Raw genomic sequence first — 25757 nt, 5'->3', positions numbered from 1 at the left:
GGGAAACAGGAGGTTCAGGAGAGACCTTATTGCTTTCTACAATTACCTGAAGGGAGGTTGAAGACAGGTGGGGGATGGGCAACCAGCAACAGAACAAGAGAACACAGTCTCAAGCTGCACCAGGGAAAGTTTAGGCTCGAGGCGAGGACAAAGTTCTTCACAGAAAGAGTAATTGGCCATTGGAATGTGCTTCCCAGGGAAGTGGTGGAGTCACCATCCCTGGAGGTGTTTAAAAAAGGACTGGATGTGGCACTTGGAGCCATGGTCTAGTTGTCAGGTGGTGTTAGATAAAAGGTTGGACTTGATGATCTCGGAGGTCTTTGCTAACCTGGCTGATTCTGTGGTTCTGCGATATGAATTTTGGAGTTTCATGGGAAGTCAAACTACAAGGGAAGCTACATTTCAGGAGAAAGCAGGAGTGAGGTTTCACCAATGCCATTCATCTTCAAATTCTGCATTCTGTTGTATGCCTTCACTCTCCAGCTGTAATTATCTCCCAATAAGTAGGCAAGCCTCACAGCCTTATGGTATGCATTTGCAGAAGGTGTTTGTGCAGTACAAAGTTTATTATTGCAAAAATAAGCAAAATGTCTTCCTTCAACTTCAGAAAGTTACTTATACTCAAGACACTCGAGTCTGCCATAACAACATATTATTCCTTTGATTTTTAAGGGAAGAGTACACACACCCCAACAGTTAGCATATTTTTCATCTGCCTAGAATCCAGACTTTCATGCTGTAACAATGTAACTTTCAATTTTATACTGGTTGGAAACTTGGGAGTTACTTTCCATTTCAAGGACAGGAGGAATGAAGAAATAAGATGCTTCCTGCCCAACGCTTCACCAAAAAAACATATGATCTGCCAACATGACTATGAACATATACTGTTTATTGAAGCATCTTTCTACTGGACACTTCCCACAGAGGTATATGTAGCCATCCTTGCCAAAGCAGCATTTCTTAACATCAAACTGTCTAATCAAAGCTCTTTCTGTAATAGTCACTGACAGTATTTTAGGCATACTGACTCTTGGGACAAATAACTTCAAAACGTCCAGGTGAAGTCTTACTACACCTTGCTACAAAATCTTAAGTTTATTCTGGCAGGAATGTTCTCTTCAGATCAAAATAAACAAATAAAGGCTACCTATTGTTGCCTAACCCTCAAGATGTTTACACTGTTGAATTCAGCTGCTTTAAATGCAAGATAGAATCAAATATATGACTTGAGTCCACTACTGAAAACAGGCACATGACAAGTTCATTTTTCTAGTGTTTTTGCAAAATTAAATACTGATTTTTGGTCAAATTAAATAACCAGACAACAGAAGGGCAAATAGGTTTGAAGGACATGAGCCAGCATGAGACTGAATGGAATTGTCATTTTTAAAGCATTAATGTTACAGAAAATGCACTTGGACTAGAAATTCTAGCACCTACCACAAAAAACCCAGCAATACTTCAAAATGCAGCACTACCTTCTAATGTATCCTGTTCTGCCACAAGATAGTTTTCATCATGCAATACATACACAATAATTGCAAGGAATCAAGAGCAAAATATATTTCATCCTTTCAAGTTTAATACCATTGAAGAGTAAATAATAAAGGGTTTTGAAATGTTTATTCTCACTCAGTGCATCTCTTAACTCAGAGAAGGGAAACTGTCCAATTTGAACTTTGAGTCTAAGACATGAGGGCCAAACCACTTGAAAATTACACAACTGTCTACAGCAGACATTAAATTGGTCAGAAAACAGTGTTAAGATGATCAACCATAAAGGCAGTTCACATAAAGCAACACAAAATCATTTAGTACAAATAGCTGACATTACATGATGAACCTCCTTTTAGTCTGTAAAGCCTTTCAGGTCAGATAAAAGCTGAAGAATTTGTATACCTACCTTTCTTGTTTTAATGCATATTCTAACATTTTTATTCTTCTCACTAAGTCTTTCTTCAAATTTTCTTGACCCTTTCTTTCCCCTTGTAAAAATGCAATCCGAGCCTGAAAGGCAAGAAAGAGGAAGAGGTTATGGAATTTTTGCCATCCTGTTCCAAAACCAGAACTTTTCTTGCATCTCAAAAGGGAGGGGGGAAAAAAAACCCAACCAAACCCCACCCACAACAAAACCCCAAAGAAACCAACAAACCTAAGTCATACTAAAATAGGTACACAGCACACTTTAGAGCAACTTAGATTTAATGTCAGTATAATGAACAGATTAAGAGATGGATACATGAACTGAAATACAGAACTTACAAATCCATTATACAGGAAACAACTATATCTTATGGCTTCATTTTACTTAGCACTGAAGACAGCTGAAGCATCGAACATGAAGGGAGAATTGCTATTAATGTGCTGTTCTAAACAGGAAAAAAATGGCCTGATGTCACACACATTACCTGTGTCAATCACATTACCCATGTAACTTACAAAGAAGCTGTGAAGCTTCTTACATGCCTGCTAACCAAGTAGGTAGCAACAAATTCAGCAGAACACACAAGCTCTCAACTAGTGAAAGCTGTCCACTAGACCTTTTACAAGTGTTTGAAAAATAAAGGTAGTATGTTTGAGCAAAAGTAGTCTCTTCATGGCAAAGCATGAAGGGACTACTTTTATTTTGTCCTGGGGAAGACAAGGGATTTGCATGTATGAATACAACATTTAAATAGCTAACAACATCACTGGATTGGCCATCATTACAGAAAACCATAAACTCCTTTGTCCTCATTATAACTTCAGAAATTGACTGAAGTCATTGGGTATCTAATTAAAGACAAGATTCAATACAAATTTTTTTTTTTGGAGACAGATTTTTAAAAAGTAGGAGAGTAAAACTGAGACCACATTGCTCCACAGAGCTTAAGATCAATAACACAACTTCATTATAAAAGGAGGCACAATGAAGAAAAAAAACCAACCCAGAGCTATAGTCGGCACCTAATCTATCCTTGAACATGTTTTAAAGGGAGTGGTTGTACATTTTCATTACTCTCAATGTTTAGCATCTGAAACAGTCTGACCAGGAGAACAGCATTCTTCTCTCAAGCCTAAGCAGTGTCACCATATAAAAATTCACACATGGGCACTGATTTCAGCCCCTCTGGCCTTACATTCAATGGCAAACCAAACTAAAATGTGTTTTTTTCACCCTGCATTAGCCATCTACTTGTTGAATTAAAATTTAAAATCCTAGTGAAAACAAGGCAATTAGGAGTTAAAAGTCTGTCTTGAAAGCACTCTCAATTAGCCATGCCACTTGGTGAGAAAGAGTAATACAGTCAATAGTGCATGTTAATACAGAAGAAATAAGCAGACTTGTAATGACTGTACAGATACTTCAAGCCAAAAGATAGCTGATTCTGGATCTTGGCCTCTAAAACACTGGGCTCCAAATGGAAGGGGGTGAAGGGAGCTGAGCAACAATTAAACTCCAAGTTGCTTAGGTTCTAAAAAGTACTACAAAACTGACTGTAATTGAAAATTAACAGACTTCTGGAGGAAACTACAATTATACTTCATTTGCACTCCTCTAGTATCTCAAACAATGATCTCACAATTTCACAAGCCCAACTTATCCAAATTTTCCCCAACCAAGCATAAAACACACAAGAAGTAAACAGTCACACACAATGCTAGGTACTGCCTGGATTTCACACTTTGCAACCACACAGGTGAATAAGCCAAGTGATTTAAGAAACAGTATACTGCAGAAATAACATTATGGAAACAAACCCCCCAAAGTATACCCTACCAAAAAAGTTAACAAATCTTTAATAAACAATAGTAATTACAACAATCCTCACAAGATCCAAAAGGATGAGCAGAAAAGTTACCACACAAGAATATACTTGCTACTGTCACATGGCTGAAGTGTAACGAAGTTGTCTATGCAGAACTTAAGATCCTGAGGTTAGAAATAGGGGTAATTAACTTAAACACCCTCAATACAAAGCCAAGAACAAGATCACTGTGGATCTGCTTTATAATTTAAATTAATCAGCTTGCTTCCTTAAGTCTTGGGATGAGAGGTGTCAAAACTATCACTTGACACATTCAGTGACTACGAGCCCCAGAAATTAACATACAATTTCCCAGTGTTGACTTCTTAGGAAAGCAGTAAATCTGAGGTTCAATAAAAACAGATAAAGTGAACAGATCAGCATCCCTCAGGGTTATTGTACTGATTTAGGTTCCATTGACAAAGAAAAAAGCTTTAAAAAAATGCTCTCTACATAATACAACCTCCTCAATCCTTAAGATATTCCTTTCCTCTGAAACAATTCTTGGGAGAGATAGATGATTTACAACTATATTGATGATTAAAGGCAGAGTGGCACTAAAATTGGGAAACAAAAAGGCACAGAACAATTTGGTACTCACCTTTCCTCCCAGTTACAACGGAATTCCTTCCATTGTCTTAAACCAATTCCTAAGTCCCCAGGCTGATACAAAGAGGAGCAATCCTCCTCCTCATATTCCTGTTGCTTCTACTGTGCTGACTTAGCTGCTTCTGCTGACACACATTAGGTCTACTGAGGAAATCAGTCTATTTATTTTTCACTCAGTCATGAATTACATCAGTTTCCTGAGCTTACTCTGCATAGGCATGGGAGTACTTAAAACTGGCACAAGGGATGCAAACAGGATACTGAAGGAACTGCTCCTTTCAGTCTAAACTGACCATGATATCATAACCTGCATGTCTAGAGCACAAGACTTGCAAAAAAACAAGAGTAGAGATGAAGACATTCAAATACAGGACAAATCTTAACTCTTGCAAATTACAAATTCAATCTCAATGTAGGGTTTTTTTAAATGTACCAGCAATACCATTTTTAAGAGGGAGAAAATATGTTATTGTGCAGAATCTCTAAAGGGCATAGCCTAAAACTATCACAAAAATATGGCCTCTTATGGCTTAAAAAAAAAATCAAGTGAATTTGTTTGCTTACAGATTCTGTTAGAACATTTTCCCTCCCAGACAGGGCTATGCTTCGGATTCTTCAGATGAGCTCAGCCAGGAGCCCCTTCTTTTCAGGGCACATTCCTCCTCCTCCTCTATCATCTTGTCCATTTTCATATTTACAATACTTTCATGGGTCTCTGAGACCCACTCTTTTCTACAAAATTCAGTGGCACTTGGTAACTCTGGACTCCATCTACACCTTAGCCTTCAGCTGTAAATAAAAGTACCACCACATGAACTTGCCTAGTTTGATTATGAAAGTGAATTCAGGGAGCTCTGAGGAGGAGAGTGACAGATACTTTGTATTTGTGCAAGGATGCATGAAATAATGCCTGAAACTAGGCAAGATAGAATACAAGGATAAAAGGAATTACTGAACAGCTACTTGAATAGTATGGATTCCATGAAAAAAAGACTTTTCTGAGGTTAAATAACCACAGAATGCACATATAGAAGGGGGCAAATAAAAATTCTAACATCTAATACTCTACACTCTGTAAACTTCCCATTGTTTTAGTGACATGCTGCATTTCAGACATACATGCACTACATTCTATTTAATAAAGTTAAACATCTCTACATCTACAGAAAGTCTAACCATGTGCTAGCCAGGCAAGTCTTTCACCCAACAAGTAGAGATCAAGGAAGAAAGTAAAGTTTTCATTCAATGTTGGGAATAAGTACATCACTGATTATGCTGACACTCCACATCCCTGGCACGCAATTACACTGCTTGAACAAAGACTGACAGAAGATTTGAAGTTGTGTGCTAGACAACTTCTACGAAACTTCAAATTATTACAAGTAACACATTTCACAAAGTTGATTTTAAAAAATGTAAAGAAAAAAAAAAAAAAAGAAAAAGGAGGATTTCCCCCTTTCCTTTTTAAAGGAGCTGGAAACATCCTAAAACTTAAGAATTATTGCTCTACATTTCAGAGAGCACTACTCACAACAGCAGCGTTAATTATAAAGATGCATTTTATTGCCTCAACTGCACAGAATAATCTGACTTAAGACAATCCTTATGATGATCAAACACATTTCTCTTAGCCATTCAGGACAAAGGAGGGAAGTTAGTAAAGCCTTTTGGGCAGGAAAAATTGCACGTGGAACCTAGACGTTCTTATATAACCACAGACAGAATTTCTAGTCTTATTAATAAATCCTGCCATGCAGTATTTAAAATATTCAACTAGTATCTCAAATGTGGCAAAACATGCAAAGAGTAAAAAGCAGCACAAAACCTGAATGGGTTAATCATGTAAGGGTGATTAAAGGAGTTACACTGTTGAAACACTAACACCTTCCTATACAACGCAAACAAGCAAATTGTAATAGAGTTACCAAAACAGGAACGCGTTCTATGAGCGAGCTTACGTTCTTTCCATTTCAGCTGAAACACTCTGAAGAGATTCAACTGTATGCAAAGCAATGCCAGCTGCAATGCTTGTGTTTTGTTTTTCTAAAGTTCATTGATAAGGAAGGAAGGAAGGAAAGGCCTGCAGAATTTTGGAAAGAAGTGCAACACGCGGCAGTAGCCTGAGTGTGCACAGACAGCGCACGCCTCAGTGTATGCTTATCCGACTGGGGCAGAGCAGAGAACTCAAACAAGAGTAAGATTAGCTTTTAAAAGTTTGGGTTTATCACATGATCATTATCACACAACAAGACTAACTAGTTCCACCTTTAGATGTTTATTATGCTGAAGTAGAACACTGAGCTGAAAGCTAAAATAACACCGAGGAGGTGGAAGATTTAACTCCATTGAAGAGTGGATACAGCAGTGTAACTACTGATGTTCTAGTTCCCATTCACAAAAGGGAAGCTGAACGTAAGAAGATAAGCTCTCTCCTTCTGTTTTCAACAGTCTGAAACTTCATCTCATTGAGAACAGCTAAACCACCACCTATATAAAAGCGGGAAGCATTTAGAAGAGTTTTAGTGGATCCTTAGACTTGATTATGTCTACACATTTATTAAAATTAATCCTTAAACTGTCAACTAAGGACTAAAAGATCTCTCAACTACTTTAATTTTTTTAAAAAAAAAAGCCAAAAATCAAGTTTTGTAAATTAGTCTCAAGATTCTCTCTAGCAAGCTGCAGAGTGAGATAGGTGACACCAGTCGTACCAGGATGATACACACTTCAAAGACATACCACTTTTAAAGATCCTGGAGAATAAAAAAATACTTGGAAGACTAATTAGAGACATCAGCTCTTTTCTGTTATCAGAAAACCTTTATTTCATACAGTAATTCTAAGTTAAAGACATAGAAAATTTATTTCAGCAAGTCATTAATCCTAGAGTACATTTGAACATTATCTTTACTATCGGTTAAACAACAGGTCAGTAACTACTGCACTTGAAGTAGCAATGGCATTATTAAGTTGCCTGAAGGCTCTCTGTTTTACAGATTTTTTCAGTTTAAGCTGATGTTCACTTCCTGCTCCTCAACTGAGACGTTTCTTCATCTGATCACTTTCTGATCACTTTTCAAAAGCAAATTCTAACCACTACAGAAGTGACATCCTTGAGCAACTGTCCCACAAGAGTGGTAGACACTAGAAACCCAGCTAGCTCTAAGGCACAATCTAGCAGGTTCATGACACGAATGGCAGATACAAGAGAATTGCTCATTCTCAAGTCCCCTGTAGTCCAGCAATGCATATGGCAAAGACCAGGCTTGCAAAACTCTCTCCTTTCCCCAAATCTATCCACTACCACCAAATCACCTCCAGTCAGATTCTGAAGTTTGCTTCTTTTCATTACAGGGACAAGTACTGTCAAGTTTTATCAGCTTCTTTCAACAGCTGACAAAAAATCCAGCCTTCAATTATTTCCTCTTCTATGCTAGGATGAAACATCTAAGACAGCTTAAACTCAGTACCAGATTGCTTTCATTCTGTCACTATTCCTTGCTAGGATTTTTTTCATTGCATTATTTTCTCCTGCTAAGATTTTTATAGTCACTCTCCTAACCAATTCTATAGTAACAAAACTAGTACAATTCATGTATGTGTTTCTAAAGACTAACACTCTCTACAATTCATGGTATGGAAACTAAGTAAACCAATTCAAGACTTCTATCCAGCACAAAAGCCAGCAGCAAGGACAGGGGAAAAAAATAAAAAGTCAGTTAAGACTGCAAATAGTCAAAAAAAAAAAAAAAATTAGAAGCCACTAAAAGCAATGGATTCAAACTCTCCTACAAAGAGCATTCTCCTCAAAGACTATAATGTAGATGAGTAAGAATCTGAAACTAAACAAACGTGCCTGACAATTGCATTATCCACCAACAATCTTTGTACTCAAGTGCTCTTTGTGCAACAGCCTTCTGAAATTTTGTTTCGGTTATAAGCTTACAAAACACTGAGCATAGCATAATTCATAAGCAAGTTGTTCTTTTCTATTCCAATCCCAAAGGCAATTCTTCAGAAAGGAGAGGTCCTGCGTAGGAATTTTTAGAACCGTCTTCTTCCTGGAAGAAGATTCTGTTCTCCACGGCTGAATTATTACATTAACTTCAGGAAAAGTGAAATTAACCTGGTCTTTATCATCAATACAGTGTAAGAGAATGACTAAAATGCTCCATGCTAGTGTCAGAGTATCAGCCACTGACCCCCATGTGCCGGCTCTTTAACTCCCCACACAATTCTGACAGGTTCCGCCAAGTATTTTATTTTAGCATCACTGAAGACTCTTCAACTAGCAAATCTGCATTTTCCTTTGCCCTCACACAGAAATGAAGCAGACCCAAGATCGAGAAAATTTTACCTGAAAGCTCTTTTACAGCCATAATAATTCTTTAATCAACTGACAGTTAACAGAAATGCTTGGAGATACTAGAACACATCCAAATTATTCTATCTTCACCAATGTCAATGTACTTCTGAGAAACTACAATCTTTCCATTCACTCAAGGCAATTAAACAGCCAAGTAAAACAAACAGCCAATTAATTTCTTACTACTTATAAACATTTACTATTCAACACTTACTCTTCCTTCAGCAGGTTGAATAATCTAGAAAACAAGTCTGAGCACAAGCTCCTAAGACTCTGAGGCAATCATGGTTCTAATAAGAAGGTGAAAAAGTTTAACATTTGGCAGAGCCAAGTTCTCTTTACAATTTGGACTACTTGAAAACACAAGTATCCTTCCTCAAGACAGTACATACTTCCTGAAGACCAAGCCAAAAAAAAAAATCCCAACCTAAGAACCCTCCATCTATTTTCTTGACCGAATTACTATGGGGTTTTAATTTGTTTCACATCAGTTTTTTCAATAAATAATGTAAGAATATTAGTGTCCATATGCCTTCTACACACACAAAGTTAATACAGATGTTAAAAAAATGTTCCCTATCAGTATATGGTCATTTTCAACAGGTCCACAGAAAACTGCAAGGACTGACATAAGGCAGTTGACTTTGCCAATCCAGTGTGGAGAGTGCCAAAATTGAACAGGAAGTACAGCCTGTATTCATCACCAGTCAGTGATTCATTAATCAAACCACCTAGCAGACCTCTGCCACAGTATATTCACAACAGCATAAATATGCACGTTAACTTTTGTTAAGGCTGGCGAGAGAGGCCTTGAGCACAAGCCCTATGAGGAGGGACTGAGGGAGCTGGGATTGTTTGGCCTGGAGAGAAGGAAGCTCAGGGGAGACCTCATTGCTGTCTAAAACTACCTGAAGGGTGGTTGTAGCCAGGAGGGGGTTGGTCTCGTCTCTCTAGCAACCAGCGCCTGAAAGAGAGGACGCAGTCTCAAGCTGCACCAGGGGAAGTTTAGGCTCACAGTGAGGAGAAAGTTCTTTCTTCACTGAGAGAGTCGTTCGCCATTGGAATGTGCTGCCCAGGGAGGTGGTGGAGTCACAGACCCTGGAGGTGTTCAAGAGGGGATTGGATGTGGCACATGGTGCCATGGTCTAGTCATGAGGTCTGTGGTGACAGGTTGGACTTGATCTTCGAGGTCTCCTCCAACCTTGGTGATACTGTGAAGTGGACTGCTGCTGAAAACCTCCCAAATTTCTTTACTATTTAATGTAGCAGAGCCTACCTAAACAAACCAGTTTCCTTACCATGTCTTTCACGGACCCAGTACTTGCATGGTCTCAACAGGTTTTATGAAGTCACACAATCATTTACAAAACTCTTGGGCATAGAGGGCATCCTAAGCGTTCTGTGATTTTACAGATTCAATGATTCATTCTTTCTTTGCCACACAGTGCAGCGAGAAAGTAACATTCTTTTCATGGATGAAAATAAACTCATATTAGACCACCATTTCTTGAGAAATGGGTGAAGGTTTGCATTTTTAAAATTAATCAAGTCCCTGTATTTTCTAAATATCCACAGTACTACTGCAACACCAACATCAAAAGTTGGACTCTTGCCCAAAAAAATCAGCTACCAAACTATGAGTGCTCCCTCCCTCAATTAACAAGACTGCGTGCAGTCTATCCTGTGCAATCTTTGTATTTTGGAAGATTTTGTACATGATTCCAGTATGAAATGTTTAAAGGAAGCAAAGCTCACGAGCCCAACCGACTAATGTTTGTGGACAAGACAAAGCTCGCTCATCAGGCTTGACAGGCAACAGCAAAATACGCTGTAAGCATAAATTAGATTGGGTTTCAACCACTTGAGAAATACTCTGGACACCACAGTACAATAATTTTGAAGACATTTAGCGTTATCAGAGATAGCAGTTTATCCATGTTCTACATAAAGCAGCACAAAAAAGAAACCCTAAAAAAAAATTTTCACTCCACTCTGAAGTGTTTTTAAGTCCAGATCCAAACTCTCACATATATTTAACCATACCATAATATCAGATTCAAAATGCCAGTATCTTCTTTGTATACTATTGAAACACAGAGATGAGAATGTTAGAAGACAGGTCTGCAATTTGGACACAATGCCATGTTAATAGTTATAACTTACAGCACAAACTGATTGCAAAACAGAGACTAAAGTGCAATGCAACCAGAGCAACAATAAGAGACCTTCTTAAAGAAAGGCCAGGATTATTTTGCAATTGGGAGTCTCAGAATTTAGTCTGCACAGATTCTTGTCCATTCTTATAATTTCCATATTTCAAGAGCTCTAGATTCTAGATTCTAGATTTCAAGATTTCTCTTCTCCCAGGCAAGCAGTACCAGAACAAGAGGACACAGTCTCAGGCTGCGCCAGGGGAGATTCAGGCTGGATGTTAGGAAAAAGTTCTATACAGAAAGAGTGATTGCCCATTGGAATGGGCTGCCTGGGGAGGTGGTGGAGTCGCCATCACTGGAGGTTTTTAGGAGAAGACTTGACGGGGTACTTGGTGCTGTGGGTTAGTTGCTTGGGCGGTGTTGGATTGGTTGATGGGTTGGACGCGATGATCTTGAAGGTCTCTTCCAACCTGGTTTATTCTATGTATTCTATTAAGCAGCTTCTAGCCCCAGAGAAATAAATTAAACAACCCAACAAATAATCACTGAACTACTGTACTTCAATACTGGCTACCAGTAATCCAGTTAGGCCTCTATTTTAGTTCATAAAGGAAAAGATCATTGCCTTTCTTCGCAGAAACTAGCTATGTTTAATATATTTCATTGTTACAGTACAGATAGCACTGGCTTCATTTTCATTGAAGACAGCCATTCAATACTGTGAATATGCAAGATTAATCTACAGTACTCTCATGATCAAACTCCTGCTTACTACTGCAGTTTTCTCTGTAACTGGATTAGAAAACACAAAGCCAAAGTGATACTGAAAACAAGCAAACTATGCCTTTGTACGGCTGTGTGTACTTATATTCATACACATGTCCTCCTGGAATTTGGAGAATATGCTTTTACTGGCCAAAGCAGACAATATATGTAATATTTTTTTTAATCATACAATTAAGAGATTTATGTAACTCAAAGTCAAGGTGCAGGAGACTTCATTTTATGAAAGAGCAGTGCAGTCCACTGAAAACACATCTATAATTCTCTGCGCTCCAGGAGGGAAACAAGAGTCTTCTAGTTTCTCTAATAACGTAACTGGAGTAGGGGAACATAGGAAAGCATGTTTTCAAACTAACAATTATGTGAACAAAATTGAGTTAAATGACAAAATAAGCTGATATATAGATAGACCACATTTAATTCAGTTATCTTTGTACTCAACCAAATGTTTGACTTAGGATTTTAAAAACCAAAACACCAACACAATTAAATGAAGAAAAGTGTGGAAAAACCAAACTTAACAGCAGTAGATTACCCTACAGAGTAAGAGATGGCTTGTTTTGAATTAATTCATACTTTGTGTCTTCATGTAAAAAGGAATCATAATTTTGCATTGGATATAAATGATTTCAGTGTGGTTTATACTTGTGGCCCAATTATTTCTTTGGCTGTTCTACAAAAACCCAAACAACACACAAACAAAACCTGAAACAAGCACGTGTATCTGTCACAATACCTACACCCCCTCCTTGGGATTATGTTCATTTTTTAAGGTGAAGATTCAGACTGCTGTGTCACACCTCTTGAACTGAGCAATTTTCAACTTTAAATTAAAAAGCAGCTGAATACATCTGAAGCCCAGCCTTTATGTGGCTTTCTATCTCGTATACATTTTTGATTAGCTAACAAGGTTGAATTCTAAAGGGATCACTCTCTAACGTGTTCTTTCCATCCACGAAATTGGTTGTACGTCAAATTCTCAGCATTCTTTTCAAAATCGCTATTAAAGAATGGGACATGATATTGCAATGTTGACCTTGCCAGTTCTGCACAGATCACAAGACAGAGAGAAATCAGTTCCCTATTTCTATATTTATAGCTCCCACTTAGAAAGCCACAGATCATTCAGGGGGGTTATGAATTTCTTTTAGCAGGAAACCCACAGCAATCCTGCAGGAAAGCAACTCAGCAAGTTTATTTCAGCCTAAAGTCTCCCTGGGATGCAGTTTTTCACACTGTCACTATCATCTGCGTTTTCTACATTTCTCCTAAATGCATGAACCTTGCAAGTTACATCTTTCAGAAACCAAAAAACCAGCTACACACCTCAGCCCATTTCAATCAAAACAGATTCATGCACAGACTTTTAAAACAGCTGGGCATTTTTTGGAACATATCTAAGCTAGGGGAAAAAAAAAAAACCCACAACTGTTCCAAGAAGGTCACCACTACAAACAGTAAGACTAATTATATACCAATGGTAACACCAAAACACAGTATTTGAATTTGATAAGATTAAAAATATCTTTACTGTCAACATCAATCTACTGGTGCCTTATTCTATTCAGATGAAATTACATCATTAAGTTACATAGCTAATAATCTAGTGCCTCAGTTGGAGCTTCATTAAAAGCTTAATATTAAACAGAACCAAGAACATTAAGCTCATTGGCTTGATTATTACCAGTTGCTGTAGTACAAGAGCACAGAAAATAGAGTGAACACTTTGTGGTGTGGCAGGTCTTTACAATCACTACAGAGTGGAACGGGAAGGAACAATCACAGCATGGTAAACATCTTCAAGAATATACTTAGGAATACACAAGGGGAAAGTGTAATCTGCAGCAGGCTCTGAACACTGACCTGAAATGACTGAGACTCTTTTAGTGATGAACACTCATGTCAATGTTCATCAGCTGCAGGTCAGTAGCACACACTACTAAGGAAGAGAGAGAAGCAAAAACTACTAAAGCATTGGAACTGGAATATAAGAACCCATCTATATATACACAAAAGGAGAGCATTACAGAGCTTTAAGAGCTTTACATCATTGAGGTGATGCTGACATTGAATGCAATCAAGTTCATGGAAATAGAAGTTATGAAAACCAAAAGAGAGTTAAAATACAACAAAGTGTTTGAACAGAGGCATCACAGGAAGATGACAGGGAATAGTTCCTGTGCACATCCTAAATGATAATTTAGGCTCCTGGATCAGAATAGTGCCAGTGGCCTCTAATTTACACCACTTCATCACAGTTAAAATAGCCAGCAGTCCTGCCTTCGACAAACTCAACTGCACAAATCCTGCTGAAGCTATGAAACAGAATAGGTCATAAAATCTGTAAACACATTTACATGTTCTTAAACACTTCAGAGAAGTCTGTCTGTCTAAGCAGGATCTTTTCCCTTCCCAGCATCTCAGGGTATATCCTAGGATTCTGTTCCTGCACCTCAGGGTCCAGGAGCTAAATCAGCTTATCCTCAAAGAAAGAAAACAAACAATTCTAGTTTCACAACTCTTGAATCACCAAGTGTTTTTATTGAAGGAGTTAAACTCATCTGGCTTGTTACTACTACTTATTCTCTAGTTTGATATACTGTGATATCTGAAATACAAGCTGTCTGCTACAAAACTTAGTATCAAGCAAAAGACTAGGTGGATATTACAGAAAACTGTATTTTGAGATTAAAATTAATTTACATATGCAAACTGCAGTTATGAGTTAGAATACTAGAATGAAGCATTCTCCAGCTTCCTGTAGTGGTCACTGGTATAAAGCCAAGTGGTTTTATTTGTTTGGGTGGCTTTTTTGTTGGTTTGGGGTTTGCTGGGGTTTTTTTGCTTTCAGTTTTTCGTTTGCTTGTTTGTTTTTAAAGCAGTATTATAGGAATATCAGTCTCAAATCTGGTAGCACTGTATTTTGGGTGAAGAGAAACCCAGGTGAACAAAGGGAACAAACTTTACAGCAAGAGCACCATAAACAACAAAGATAAAGAATGCCAGGCATCTCGAATTTCTGATGTTCATTCCCTATTTCACAATGATTTTAACCAGCATTCTGAGAAGCAATTTCTTTAGAATGTTACAGCCAATATATGCAGGGTTTTTCAACAAAAATACAAACATGCACAATATATTCCAAAAGGCTAAGAATGCACTTCATCTCTCAGTAACATTAAGTGGAATTTATTCTGAACCCACATAAAAATCGGTTTTTGCCCTTAATTACTAACAGCAGGTTACATCTGATCATCCATTTTTATAAAAATCCCACAGTGGCACAAAAAGAAACTCCTACAGACTGCTTGGATTCATGCTATAGATTCAGGCCTGGTCCCAAAGAACAACCAACTTCATAATTAGCTCTTAGTATCTGTTGAAGTTGCACAGAGGAAGGCAGAAGATATCATGAAACTCAACATCCTGCCGAGCTGTTGCTCAGGATAATTCAAGAACAATCTGAGTGACAAAAAGTAACAACCAGGTATCACAGAACCACAGAATCAACTAGCTTGGAAAAGACCTCAGCTGACAACTAAACCATGGCTCCAAGTGTCACATCCAATCTCTTTTTTGAACACCTCCAGAGTCTGTGACTCTACCACCTCCCTGGGCAGCCCATTCCAATGGCCAATTACTCTATGAAGAACTTTGTCCTCACCTCGAGCCTAAACTTCCCTTGCTGCAGCTTGAGACTGTGTCCTCTTGTTCTGGTGCTGGTTGCCTGGGAGAAGAGACCAACCCCCACCTGGCTACAACCTCCCTTCAGGCAGTTTTAGACAGCAATAAGGTCTCCCCTTAGCCACCTCTTCTCCAGACTAAACAACCCCAGCTCCCTCAGCCTCTCCTCATGGGGCTTGCGCTTGAGACCTCTCACTAGCCTTGTTGCTCTTCTTGGGACACGTTCAAGTATCTCAAAGTCCTTCTTAAATTGAGGAGCCCAGAACCAGACACAAGTACTCAAGGTGTGATACGCAAACAAAGCTCCTGCAGGTCACACATTTGTCCTGACAATTTGTTCAATCAGTGAAGGATCCAACTTCACCGAACAGGAAAGAGAGATTAACACTTTTTCCTAACTTCTGAAAGAACAAAAGGGTGAAGAGCACCCACCTCTACCTTAAAACCCACTTTCTGTGTCAATGAAATTACTATACCACAGACACTTCACTCCCCTCCAAAAAATTACCCAAAGCAAGATTTATTCAAAAAGCCATTAAATATGCATAGGCTTGATGGCAATGAAACTAACAAAATACACATTCAGTGGTTAAAAAAAAAGGTCACCAAGAAGCATTATGTAACTTATGCCACATAATTTTAGGCTGTCTCTAAAAGAAAACCTCCCTGAAGTAACTGCTAGAAAATAACAGTTCTGTGCACTGCTTCCAAGTAAGAGTGACTTTATTCCAAGTAATTATTTATGAAATGATATATATAGTACACACTAAATACACCTTTGTCCCAAGTGTTGATAGATGGGAGTTATTTAGGAACAAGAGTCCAGAAAACCATTACACAACTACTAATCCATACCTTCCCATACATAAACCTCATCACTATCCAAGTATTTCCTCTGCAACTTCTACATGGGTCTACATGCAACTCTCTCATCAAGAAGCCTATGAGGAAGGCAGGATTTCCCCATACACACAGAAGAACAGACTTTCAGGTTTCAGTATACAGGCACCTAAAATTCTACCAGAGGCTATCTGCCTGCAACAGTTGACTAAACGGCTTATGGAAAGCCACAGTAGGAAAACCCTTGATTATGTATAATTGTCCTCTACCCAAAATAGACAGAACTCTCAATTCAGTCCTTTATATTGCAAAAGGAACTTTACAAAACTTGCAGCTTTTTTTAGCTTAGAAAGATGCTAAACCCCACAGACTTCTATTCATTAATCTTCTAAACATAGTCCATTTTATGCTAAAAAGATTCATTATAAAACAAATGTACTAAATACTCAAATATTTTGTATTTGTACAAAGAGATCCTTCTGCACCCCTGACAGAGCAACCCCCTTAACAGCTTGTACCCACAGAAGTTAGTCTCAGATGCACAGGTTACCCATGCACCTTGTGGTATTTAGTGATCACAAATAAGAATGCTGATCAATTTCTTATACAAATCAAGCAATTTTATTTTTAGTTACTGTTGACCAAGAATCCTTTGGGTTTTTAGTGGATAGATTAATTTCATAACACTGAGATACATCTGTAAGACCCAACAAAACAGCAGTTTACCAATCATGCACGTTTTCCCAACTCCTACCATCTAGAATGCAACCAATAAACAATGCATGTGGTTAAAATACATTGTGCACTTCACAACCGCATTTTCTACCCGAAATCTTTGCATGTTCTATAATTCATGCCCCTGATAATAATCAAGGTCTGCTATTTAAGCCAAACAGTATTAAAACAGCACAAAGTGTATTTTCAACCCATCAAACCAAAGTATTTCAAAGCTACCTCGCTCGTCATGAGAACATAAGAATAGCTATGTTTGGTCAGACAAACCGATCTCGGGAACCACTTACAACCACAGGGAAACAGGCAGCACCATGGGAATAGCATAAAAATCAGATGAATAAACCTCAGAAAGCATTCAAAATCCCCAAAAACTTGTAAATCAAAAGTACTCTGAGCCAGAGCTAATATCTTTGAATTTAGACACCCCCAGGGACGTTTCTTCCATTAACTCATCCAAACACTTTTTGACCCAAGAACATTTTGCCATCTGTAACAGCCCCCTGCACAAAATTCCACTAATTCCTGAAAAGCCAGGGGTTTTGGAAAATGTTTTACTTCAAGTTTGCTGAGACACTGATTCTTTCCTTAACCTAATGAACATTCTACAACCACTATAACTGTTTTCACTTACAATCTCACATGAAAAGCAATCATTTGCTTGTCAGAAACAAGGTGAAGCCTATGCCATCAGATCAATTGTTCCTCCAACTTTGAGAGAAACATTTTCAAAACTATCCCTCTGCTTTGAACCTGCAAGGAAGTAAAACAAGCTACATATAGTCAAATATTTCAGCAGTTGATTCTTCCTACTTTTTAAACGCTGAAGCCTTGAGAAACAAATGCTGCAAGAGTGCATCTACGCTTCCAACGTGGTCTCATCTAGTTCAGATTAACACATTCACATGTTCACCTATTTACAACTACATGCTAAGTACCTAACTTAGATAGTCACCTAAAAGACAACAATCTGAAAGATACCCTGGAAGACAGACTGTTTTGCTTTTTCTAAGAACATCCTAATGCAATTCTGCAGCATTTATGAGGTTCCCAAAGTTCACAGAAATCCTTTAATGAGCTGCTCTCCACCTCCCAAGAGGAACAAAACAAAACCAAAAAGAAGCAAGTAAAATCTGAAATATGTGGTGTGGTTTGTTTGGGTTTGCTGGTTGTTTTTTCAAACACTTATGTAAAGTACACAAAATGGTACATAAGAAAATGTTACCATGTCACCGAATAACAGTGGGGGGGAAGCATTTGTAAAACCAGATAAACTAGAAACTTCAGCTGTGTCACTAAACCTGTCATTTTATAAGATAGAAAATATATTAATAGCCACATTAATCTCTATGCACATTTGAGTTAAAAGGATGCATACTGTTTATACTGAACTTCTAAGTACTTTGTTCTGAGTGTTTAATTATTCTTCCTATTCACTGCAACATTTGGAAGCAGTATCTACTGTTGATTCTCTCTCACACATTCTTGTGTGCTTTTGAAGTATCAAAGTACTTAATCTCATTTCTGTCTCATTCAGAAAATGTGTAGAAACTGCACAATTGAGGCTTTTATTCCAATCAAGCACTATCTGCCTGTAAGCCCCAAAACAAAGTAGAACTCTGTTGACAGCCCCCCAAAATGTCATGTTTTACTGATACTCCTTTATCTTCCTCTTAGTTTCAGTAGTGCATCACCCAAGTGTTTTCCCACCTACATTTTTTTCTGAGACTACTGAGACACCACCTGAAGGAAAACATTTCTAACAAATACATAACACCTAACAGTATATGCTTGCTGTAACTCCTCTACAGTGCACAAACATCATAGAAAACACAGACTGCTTTCAGTAAAACACCTAGTGACAGCAAGGTTATTACAATGACAGATCAAAGTTACAATATGAATTACCCACATTGTTACAGTGAAAAATATTCTTCTATATACAATCAATTTCCCTCCTCCCTCCCCACAGAACTGAGGGTAGATCCAGCCTGTTACTTCAAGCAAACACCACACTACACAAGGCCAGGCTATTTCAATACAGCAGAGTAAATGCTAAACAAGTTACTGTGGCGGCCAGTACTACAAGAGAAAGGGAAAAAAAATAAATGTACTGTGGTTCAAATGGTGCACTCCTTATATTTGGTGTTTCTGTAGCTGATACTGATTTGAACACACCAATCTGGCAAATTATGTTGCTTCTCTTGTGCACACAGAAGAGCTGGAAGCGGGAGTGTGGAATTACTAATAGTTCAGATTCCACGCCTGATGTGAAGGCAGTCTTGAGTCTACTAGTACGAGACTTCAGATACAAAGGGTTGAGACTGTCAGTCATATGTGATGTAATCCCCAAAACAATGAAGCAATGTGGACTTTAATTATAAAAATGTGTCCCATGCAGGTAGAACAAAAGAACGAGAAGTTCATTACAAGACCCAAGAAAGAATAAACTCTTACTGCAGATCAGCTCTCCCTGCACCCTCACCCCTGCATGCAAAGAGCACTCTTACTAGGGGTGGGCAACTCTTCCAGTCACTTGAACTCTACTGGGGTAAAAAAAAAAGGGAGTGGGTGGGGAATGACTCAGGAATGTCATTAATTTCATACCACAGATAAGGAAGTATATTATGTGATAAATTCAGAACAAGTACATAAAATCACACATATTGCTAAATCATATAGTTTTCTGCCTACTTTTTATAAAGCATCATTTGCTAAATTGCTGGATTAACTTAGAACTTGTAATTACCAGCACTAAGAATTATGTTTAGAGAGCTTCCTGTTACACTGAAAGAAAGAAGAAATTGCCTGTGTGTGGAAAGCTGCATCTAAAACCATCCAACTCTCCTATTTCCATATTAACTAGCTACTATCGTGCTACTGAAGTTGTGTTTTTGTCTCTTTAAACTCAGAGCCTCAGTTACCAAAGATCTCACAGTATCACACAGATGAACAATCTCAACAGTTTAAATGGACAAAACTGCTTTTGGGTGACTCGACTGTTAAGGCTCTATTAGTTACAAAACATACTAGGACTTCACAACTTCTTGTAAACAGCAAAAAACACAGGCCTGGTGCACACATCTCTTGCAAAAATATTCTCAACACATTCCTGGATCAGCCTTCACCACTATACGGGTTGGCATTTAAAATCCAAAGGTGATGCTCTCCCCCACTTCCACCCTGGGCTTGCAAAGATATAAAAAACCCCTACCCTCATGCCTATGCACTGTGCAGTGACTATGCTATGCCTTTCAAGGACCTGATGAACACGAGGTAGAATGAATCAACACATATATAGCCAGGGTCAGAACTACTACAGTACACAAGCAACTGAGGCAGCGTGGCCATGGGTGACAAACAGAGATTACACACAAAAGCTACAGATTTGGCAAGAACACACCAGGGTGTCTAGAGGCCACATGACTCCACAACAGCACTTCTTCAGTCAGAGCTTTCACAGACTCAGACCTAACCGAGCTTTAGAGCACAGAAGCAGTACTCAGTTTTGAAGCAACAGACCCTTATTTACAACAGATATTTCAAGATGGTTTTGTTTGCTAATGAACAGCACTAAGCAACTTATTTATAAACACAGTGCTATACTACTAAGACGCTAGAGAAAACAAGAGAAGCAGTCACTTGTTCCCTGCTAAAAATGCTTACCAGTGTCCACCACGCTGATTTTAAAAACTGCCATTCCACAAGGCCTTAAATGGTAAAATGGGCAGGAAGTAAAGGAAATAGTGAAACACCTTCATTTGTTTCCCTTGGTGGTTTAAAAAAAAGTATTTTTTCAATAGCTGCAACAAAACCTGCGCAGATTACCGGCTTGATATAGCGCTAAGAAGTCCAGAAAGAACTGCCCAGGCTCAGGTACAGTTCCTGGTTCTGAAATCTAAAGGCTGGATCTTGCAGCATGCCAGCAAGAATTCTAATTGCAATGATATTGGATGGAATGCCACTTCAAGACAGCAAACAGTCACTCAATACGAAAACCACCAAAAATTCTTCAGAAGCAATTAAGTCTTTTGACTGCTACTGTTTACATTTCTGCCTTATAAAAGAATGACTCCTGCAAAGGTATCTCACATTTAGTGGATTTTATAATCTGTACATAAACTTCCTCTAGTCCATGAATGATTTTAAGTGCAAAAGTAATTATTAGAGGTATTCTTTCTACTACTAAACCAAAATATTAATAGCAAGAGATCTGCAAGATCTTTACTGGAACTTCAACACTTGCTCTCTGTCCTGAAGAATTACTCAATCTTTGTTCCTGACACGAAGTTCGCACTTTTATGTGTATTAAAATGACCATGCTGTAGGCCCACCAGCTCACCACTCTTACGCAGTTCTCCCATAAGAAACCTCCAAAGAAAAGAGACTTTCTAGGAAGTGAGCACAGGCTTGGCCTGTCTCAAAGCAGAGTGCCTCTTACTTGAAATGGACCTGAACACCCTTTCCTCGTCCTCTCCCTGCTCAGGGAACGGGCACTCATGCCTCTTCGCGACTCCCTCTTTCAACCCCAAAGCAACTGCTCGCTGAGCTTCAGGGAAGCGCCAGCCCTCCCAGTCCCGAAGGTTCTTGCTCCCCATAACCCGCACGCAGGGCTGTGGAGGCCGCCGGGCCGGAGAGCCCCGGAGTCATTGTGCTAAGGGAGATGATCGCAGCTGTCAAGGCGCAGCTCGCCCTGCCGCGGGCGGGCGGGAGGAGGGTCACCAGCCCCGCGCCGCAGCAGTGCCCGCCCGCCCTTCCCCAGCCGTCCTCCGGGCCCCGCAGCGCCAGCACGGGGAGCGGCCTGCGGAGCAGGGGCTTCCTCCGGAGCCAGGAGCCCAGACGGGCGCCATGCTAAAAACCAAAATGGCTGCCCCAGGGAAAGGAGCCCTGCTCGGGCCGTGAGGGGCTGCGCCTCCGCCGGCGGGCGACGCCGCTTCGCCCGCCGGACCTCGCCCAGGTCCTCGCTAGCGTTCCCAAGCCGCAGCGACCGGCTGGGCCTTAGAGGCCCAATGGGCTCCGCTCGCCCGTGCAGCTCCGCTCTCGCACCCCGTGCGCGGCCCGGTCACCGGAGCCCACCGACCTCGTCCCAGCCCGCGCCTGGCTCCACACGAAGCCTGCTCTCGCTACCCGTACCTGAAGTTCGGCCCGCTCCACCTCCCAGTGCGCCCTCTCCATCTCGAAGCGTGCCCATTCGTGCTGGATGTAGTGCAGGATCCCCGGGATGGTGTAGTGCTGGGGCCGGGACAGCTCGGCAGGGCCCGCCGCCTCCTGACCAGCCGGGGCCGAGGGGCCCTGGGGCTGCTGCTGTTGCCCTCCTCCTCCAGCTCCAACCCCCACGCAGCCCCCACTCGACTGCAGGTTCATGTTTCCACCCGCCTGCGGCGGTGGCTGCTGCGGTCTCGGAGCGGCCGCCATCCCACCGCCTCCTCCGGCTCCGGGGTGCTCGTCCATTGTCTGCGGGGAGCCCTCCTCCTCGTCCCGCGGCGGGGGCCTGGAGCAGGGGCCAGGGAGGGGGTGAGCGGAGCTGGCTGGGGCGGGGAGGAGGGGGGCGGGCCGGGCGCGGGGAGTAGGAGGGGGAGCTACGCTAAGCAGTATCCGGGTGTCAGAGCAGCGCCGAGCCGCCGCCAGCCGCCATTACAGCCGCCGAGCCGTCGGCCCACCCACCCGCGGCCGGGCGGGGAGGGGAGCAGCGCGGCGCACGCCGGGAAATCGCTGCGCTTTCCCTCCTGCTTCCTCCACCCGGACGGGCGTCGGAGTGCGCATGTGCCTGAGGGGAGGTGAGCGCTTTGCCCCGGCGGCGGGGGAGCGGGTCGAAGCTTTCCTCTGGGGTTGATGGGGCGGCAAGCCGCCTAGGGAACGGCTTGGGCGCTGTCGCTCTCGTTGCTTTCTATCTCTTCTCTTTGTCGTGCTGCTCTCGCCTGGCCTGGGGCAGTCCGCCGCCGTCTTGAGGAAGGGAAGGCCCTGCCCCGCCTGCGACCCGGTTCCTGGATGGGTCGGTGTCGGGCCTGGCAGCCCCTGGCAGCGTGCGTCCGCTCTGGAATGAAAAGCGGGAGCGCTGGCGTTTCGCTAAGGCGGCGGAGATGGGGTTTGGCGGCGCCGCGGCAGCTTCGCACCTTAGGAGTGTCCAAATGCCCTGGAAGAGTCCGCGGGAGTACCGCTGGGCCGGGCCTGGACCTGCTTCTTGGAGCGCCGTGCAAGCAGACCCCGGGGAGTTAAAACGCTCAAGTCCCTAAAACTCAGGGCAGTTTAAAGGTGGCTTTAAAATAGAACTCTTAAATTTATGATCTGTCTCTGGAAGTTCGTTAATCCTTTTTTTTTTAAAAGGAATGGTGCTTTTCATCGTATCTCAGTGGCAAGGCACGTGAATAACAATATTCCCTCCTCGATGAGACAGCAAAGAGCCCAGTGTTTGCAGTTCAAAAGTCTCTTCCACATGAGGCAGGTTTTGCAAGACATTACTGGTTTATTGTGTCTGGCTCAGTTTTATCAGTGATGGCAATGAAGTGTTTGGTGATGCTCTCCGGATAGGGTACCTCTGTTGCAAAACACTGCTCTGAAATGCAGTATTTACAGATCATCGTCACATGCTATGTGAAAAGATCTGTAGGTCACCATTCCAAGTATGGTAGGAGTTTGGGTTTGCCTCTCCAAAATACACAGTATACTCGTTCAGAAAATAAAGGAAAAGAACAGGGCTTGAACAGAGCTTATTCTTGACAGCTGGAATTCTGTTCATTACTTAAAAAATAAATACCACTTGTCTCATTACTGGTGTTTCCTATTCAGCCCTTCCTTTCCTCTCCATTAAATAATTTCTAACTAAAATTTCCCTCCTTCAGTTGTCTTGATTACATACAGATTAGCCACTTGAAATACAATTTTCCATCTCAGCTGGCAAAAATTTTTTTCTGGTCTACTGACAGTATCAAATCATTACTAAAAATGAAGACTTACCTCATGACCAGTTTAGCCTTTTGTTTAGCTCCAGCCTTACAGGACATTCCTCATTCCTGAGCATCTGAGAGTCACTGCAGTTTAATTCTGTTACTATATTCAGCCAGCATTTTGACAACAGCAAAGGAAAACTTTTTTTTTTTACTCTTTCCTTCCTCCCTGACTTCCCTAGTTTAATAATGCTGCATTAAAAAAATTCCTGATTCTGAAGCTGAACACAGTATTTTATTTAAAGCCACACAGACGTAGTTGGTTTATCGTTGGACTCAATAGACTACTTATTAACACTGTGATTTTTATCAAGGCCTTGTCTGTGGTCAGAACAGAATCGGAAGAGGAGTCTGGGAGCAGTCTTCATTTGCTGCATACTTCTGTACAATAAATTCATAGCAAGGAAGCTCAGTAAAGGAATGTGTATCTCGAAAATATTTTTTCCTGTGCTGTCACCTGCTTTTTTCTCTACTGTTTGGCCATTTAAAATACTTCATTAATGTTTTAATTCCAGTTTAACCCATTTTGTTCAATGTCAAGTGCCATCAGACCTCTGCATCCGGCAAACCAGCTTTGGAGTTGTAAATTAGTTGCGTATTTACTTTTAATTCTTGGTGAAACAGTTCTGTAAAAACACACTTGTGCATTTCTTGTTCTCTTTTTTACCTCTTAGAGCCCTAAAATGTTGCAGAACATTTGTTAAAGTGCGGTAACTAAAATGCGGCTAGATCTGTTGACGTTCACTAGAGTGATTTTAGCTTGAGAGACACAGTAACTACTGCAAGAAGTCTCAAACCCAAGCTGTGGGGTTTTTTATTATTTGTGTCAAGAGTCTGTAAAAATATTAGTGAAATCCTTGACAGAATAAATTGTCAAGTGCTTGTATCTACTAGAGGAGTAATTAAAATTCTGTTTAGATTATGTTTTCTATCGCTGCGTGTAGAATCTGTGCTGGGTTGGCCTCACTGGAGGCTTGAGACCTTTTTATTGCAGAACAGGTAGTGCAGGCTTTGCCTCTCTAAGAGGTCTTAACCAGTATCTGAAAGACAGCACTTAGAGGTGTGACTCACATTGACAACTTCCTTTAAGGTGTCTCATGCGGTTATGCAGCCTACAGAGCTGGTATGTCCTGGAAGTAGTTCCTAGTTTAAGTTTCAGAATATTGAAGCAAACTAGGTGGGCCTCAATTTGTCTTGAAATACAAGGCTGGAGTTACTTGTACAGGCAGGGGTATGAGCCTGTTTGGGGGCAGTAAAATCAGGAAACCTTTCTTCATGAGCCAGGGTCCTTAGTCTTCTGCATATGTACTGGCTTAGAAGGAGTTAAAGTCATCCTATTGCAAGTCATCATCGACTACATACTCCATCGGTCTACCAGTGAGTCACACAAGCCAATCATGCTACCAGTTCTCTTCTCATAGATGCTTATCTGTGAGAGATACTTAAATGAGGGTGAGATCTAACACAGTGTAACAGCTCATACTTAAATCACAGCAGTTAAACTGCGTGTCGTTTGTGTGTATGCCAAATTGTCCTCACAGAAGAAACATTTTGTAAAGGAAATACTGTAGCGCACTACTTAGTCACTCTGGAAGGTGTTTTGAAGGCAAGTTTACCATTTTAAGATGGTTTACAATCTTCCCCAAGCAATACCTGCTGGATTCTTCATTTGTCATCCGGTTTCAAAGGTGTTTTGTAGATTGTGTGTGCACGAAGCATATACTGTAGGCTACTCTGGACTGAATTTCTAATGCATGGTTGACTGTGATGAGGAGAGCTGGTCTTGACAATCCATCAGGATCTTCATAGTCCTTTCCAGTCTGCTGTTCCTAAGCACATTTGTGATGCAGATAGT

General features: G+C 40.6%; 1 protein-coding gene across 4 annotated transcripts in view; it reads right to left on the bottom strand.

Moving 5' to 3' along the window:
* The window catches only part of STRN3 (striatin 3), a 58740-nt gene extending 36118 nt beyond the window's left edge, over window positions 1-22622 (bottom strand). For all 4 annotated transcript variants that reach the window (XM_054162098.1, XM_054162100.1, XM_054162099.1 and 1 more), the window contains exons 1-2: window positions 22092-22622; window positions 1907-2010 (exon numbers count right to left, since the gene is read on the bottom strand). In XM_054162098.1, coding sequence (XP_054018073.1) covers window positions 1907-2010; window positions 22092-22409 — 422 coding nt within the window. In that variant the 5' untranslated portion in view covers window positions 22410-22622. The remainder of the gene's footprint in view (window positions 1-1906; window positions 2011-22091) is intronic.
* Between the last annotated feature and the right edge of the window lie 3135 nt (window positions 22623-25757).

Source organism: Dryobates pubescens, chromosome 5 (genome assembly GCF_014839835.1).
Source record: "Dryobates pubescens isolate bDryPub1 chromosome 5, bDryPub1.pri, whole genome shotgun sequence".
Taxonomy (NCBI): Eukaryota; Metazoa; Chordata; class Aves; order Piciformes; family Picidae; genus Dryobates; species Dryobates pubescens.
This window is presented reverse-complemented; position numbering and strand designations above follow the sequence as displayed.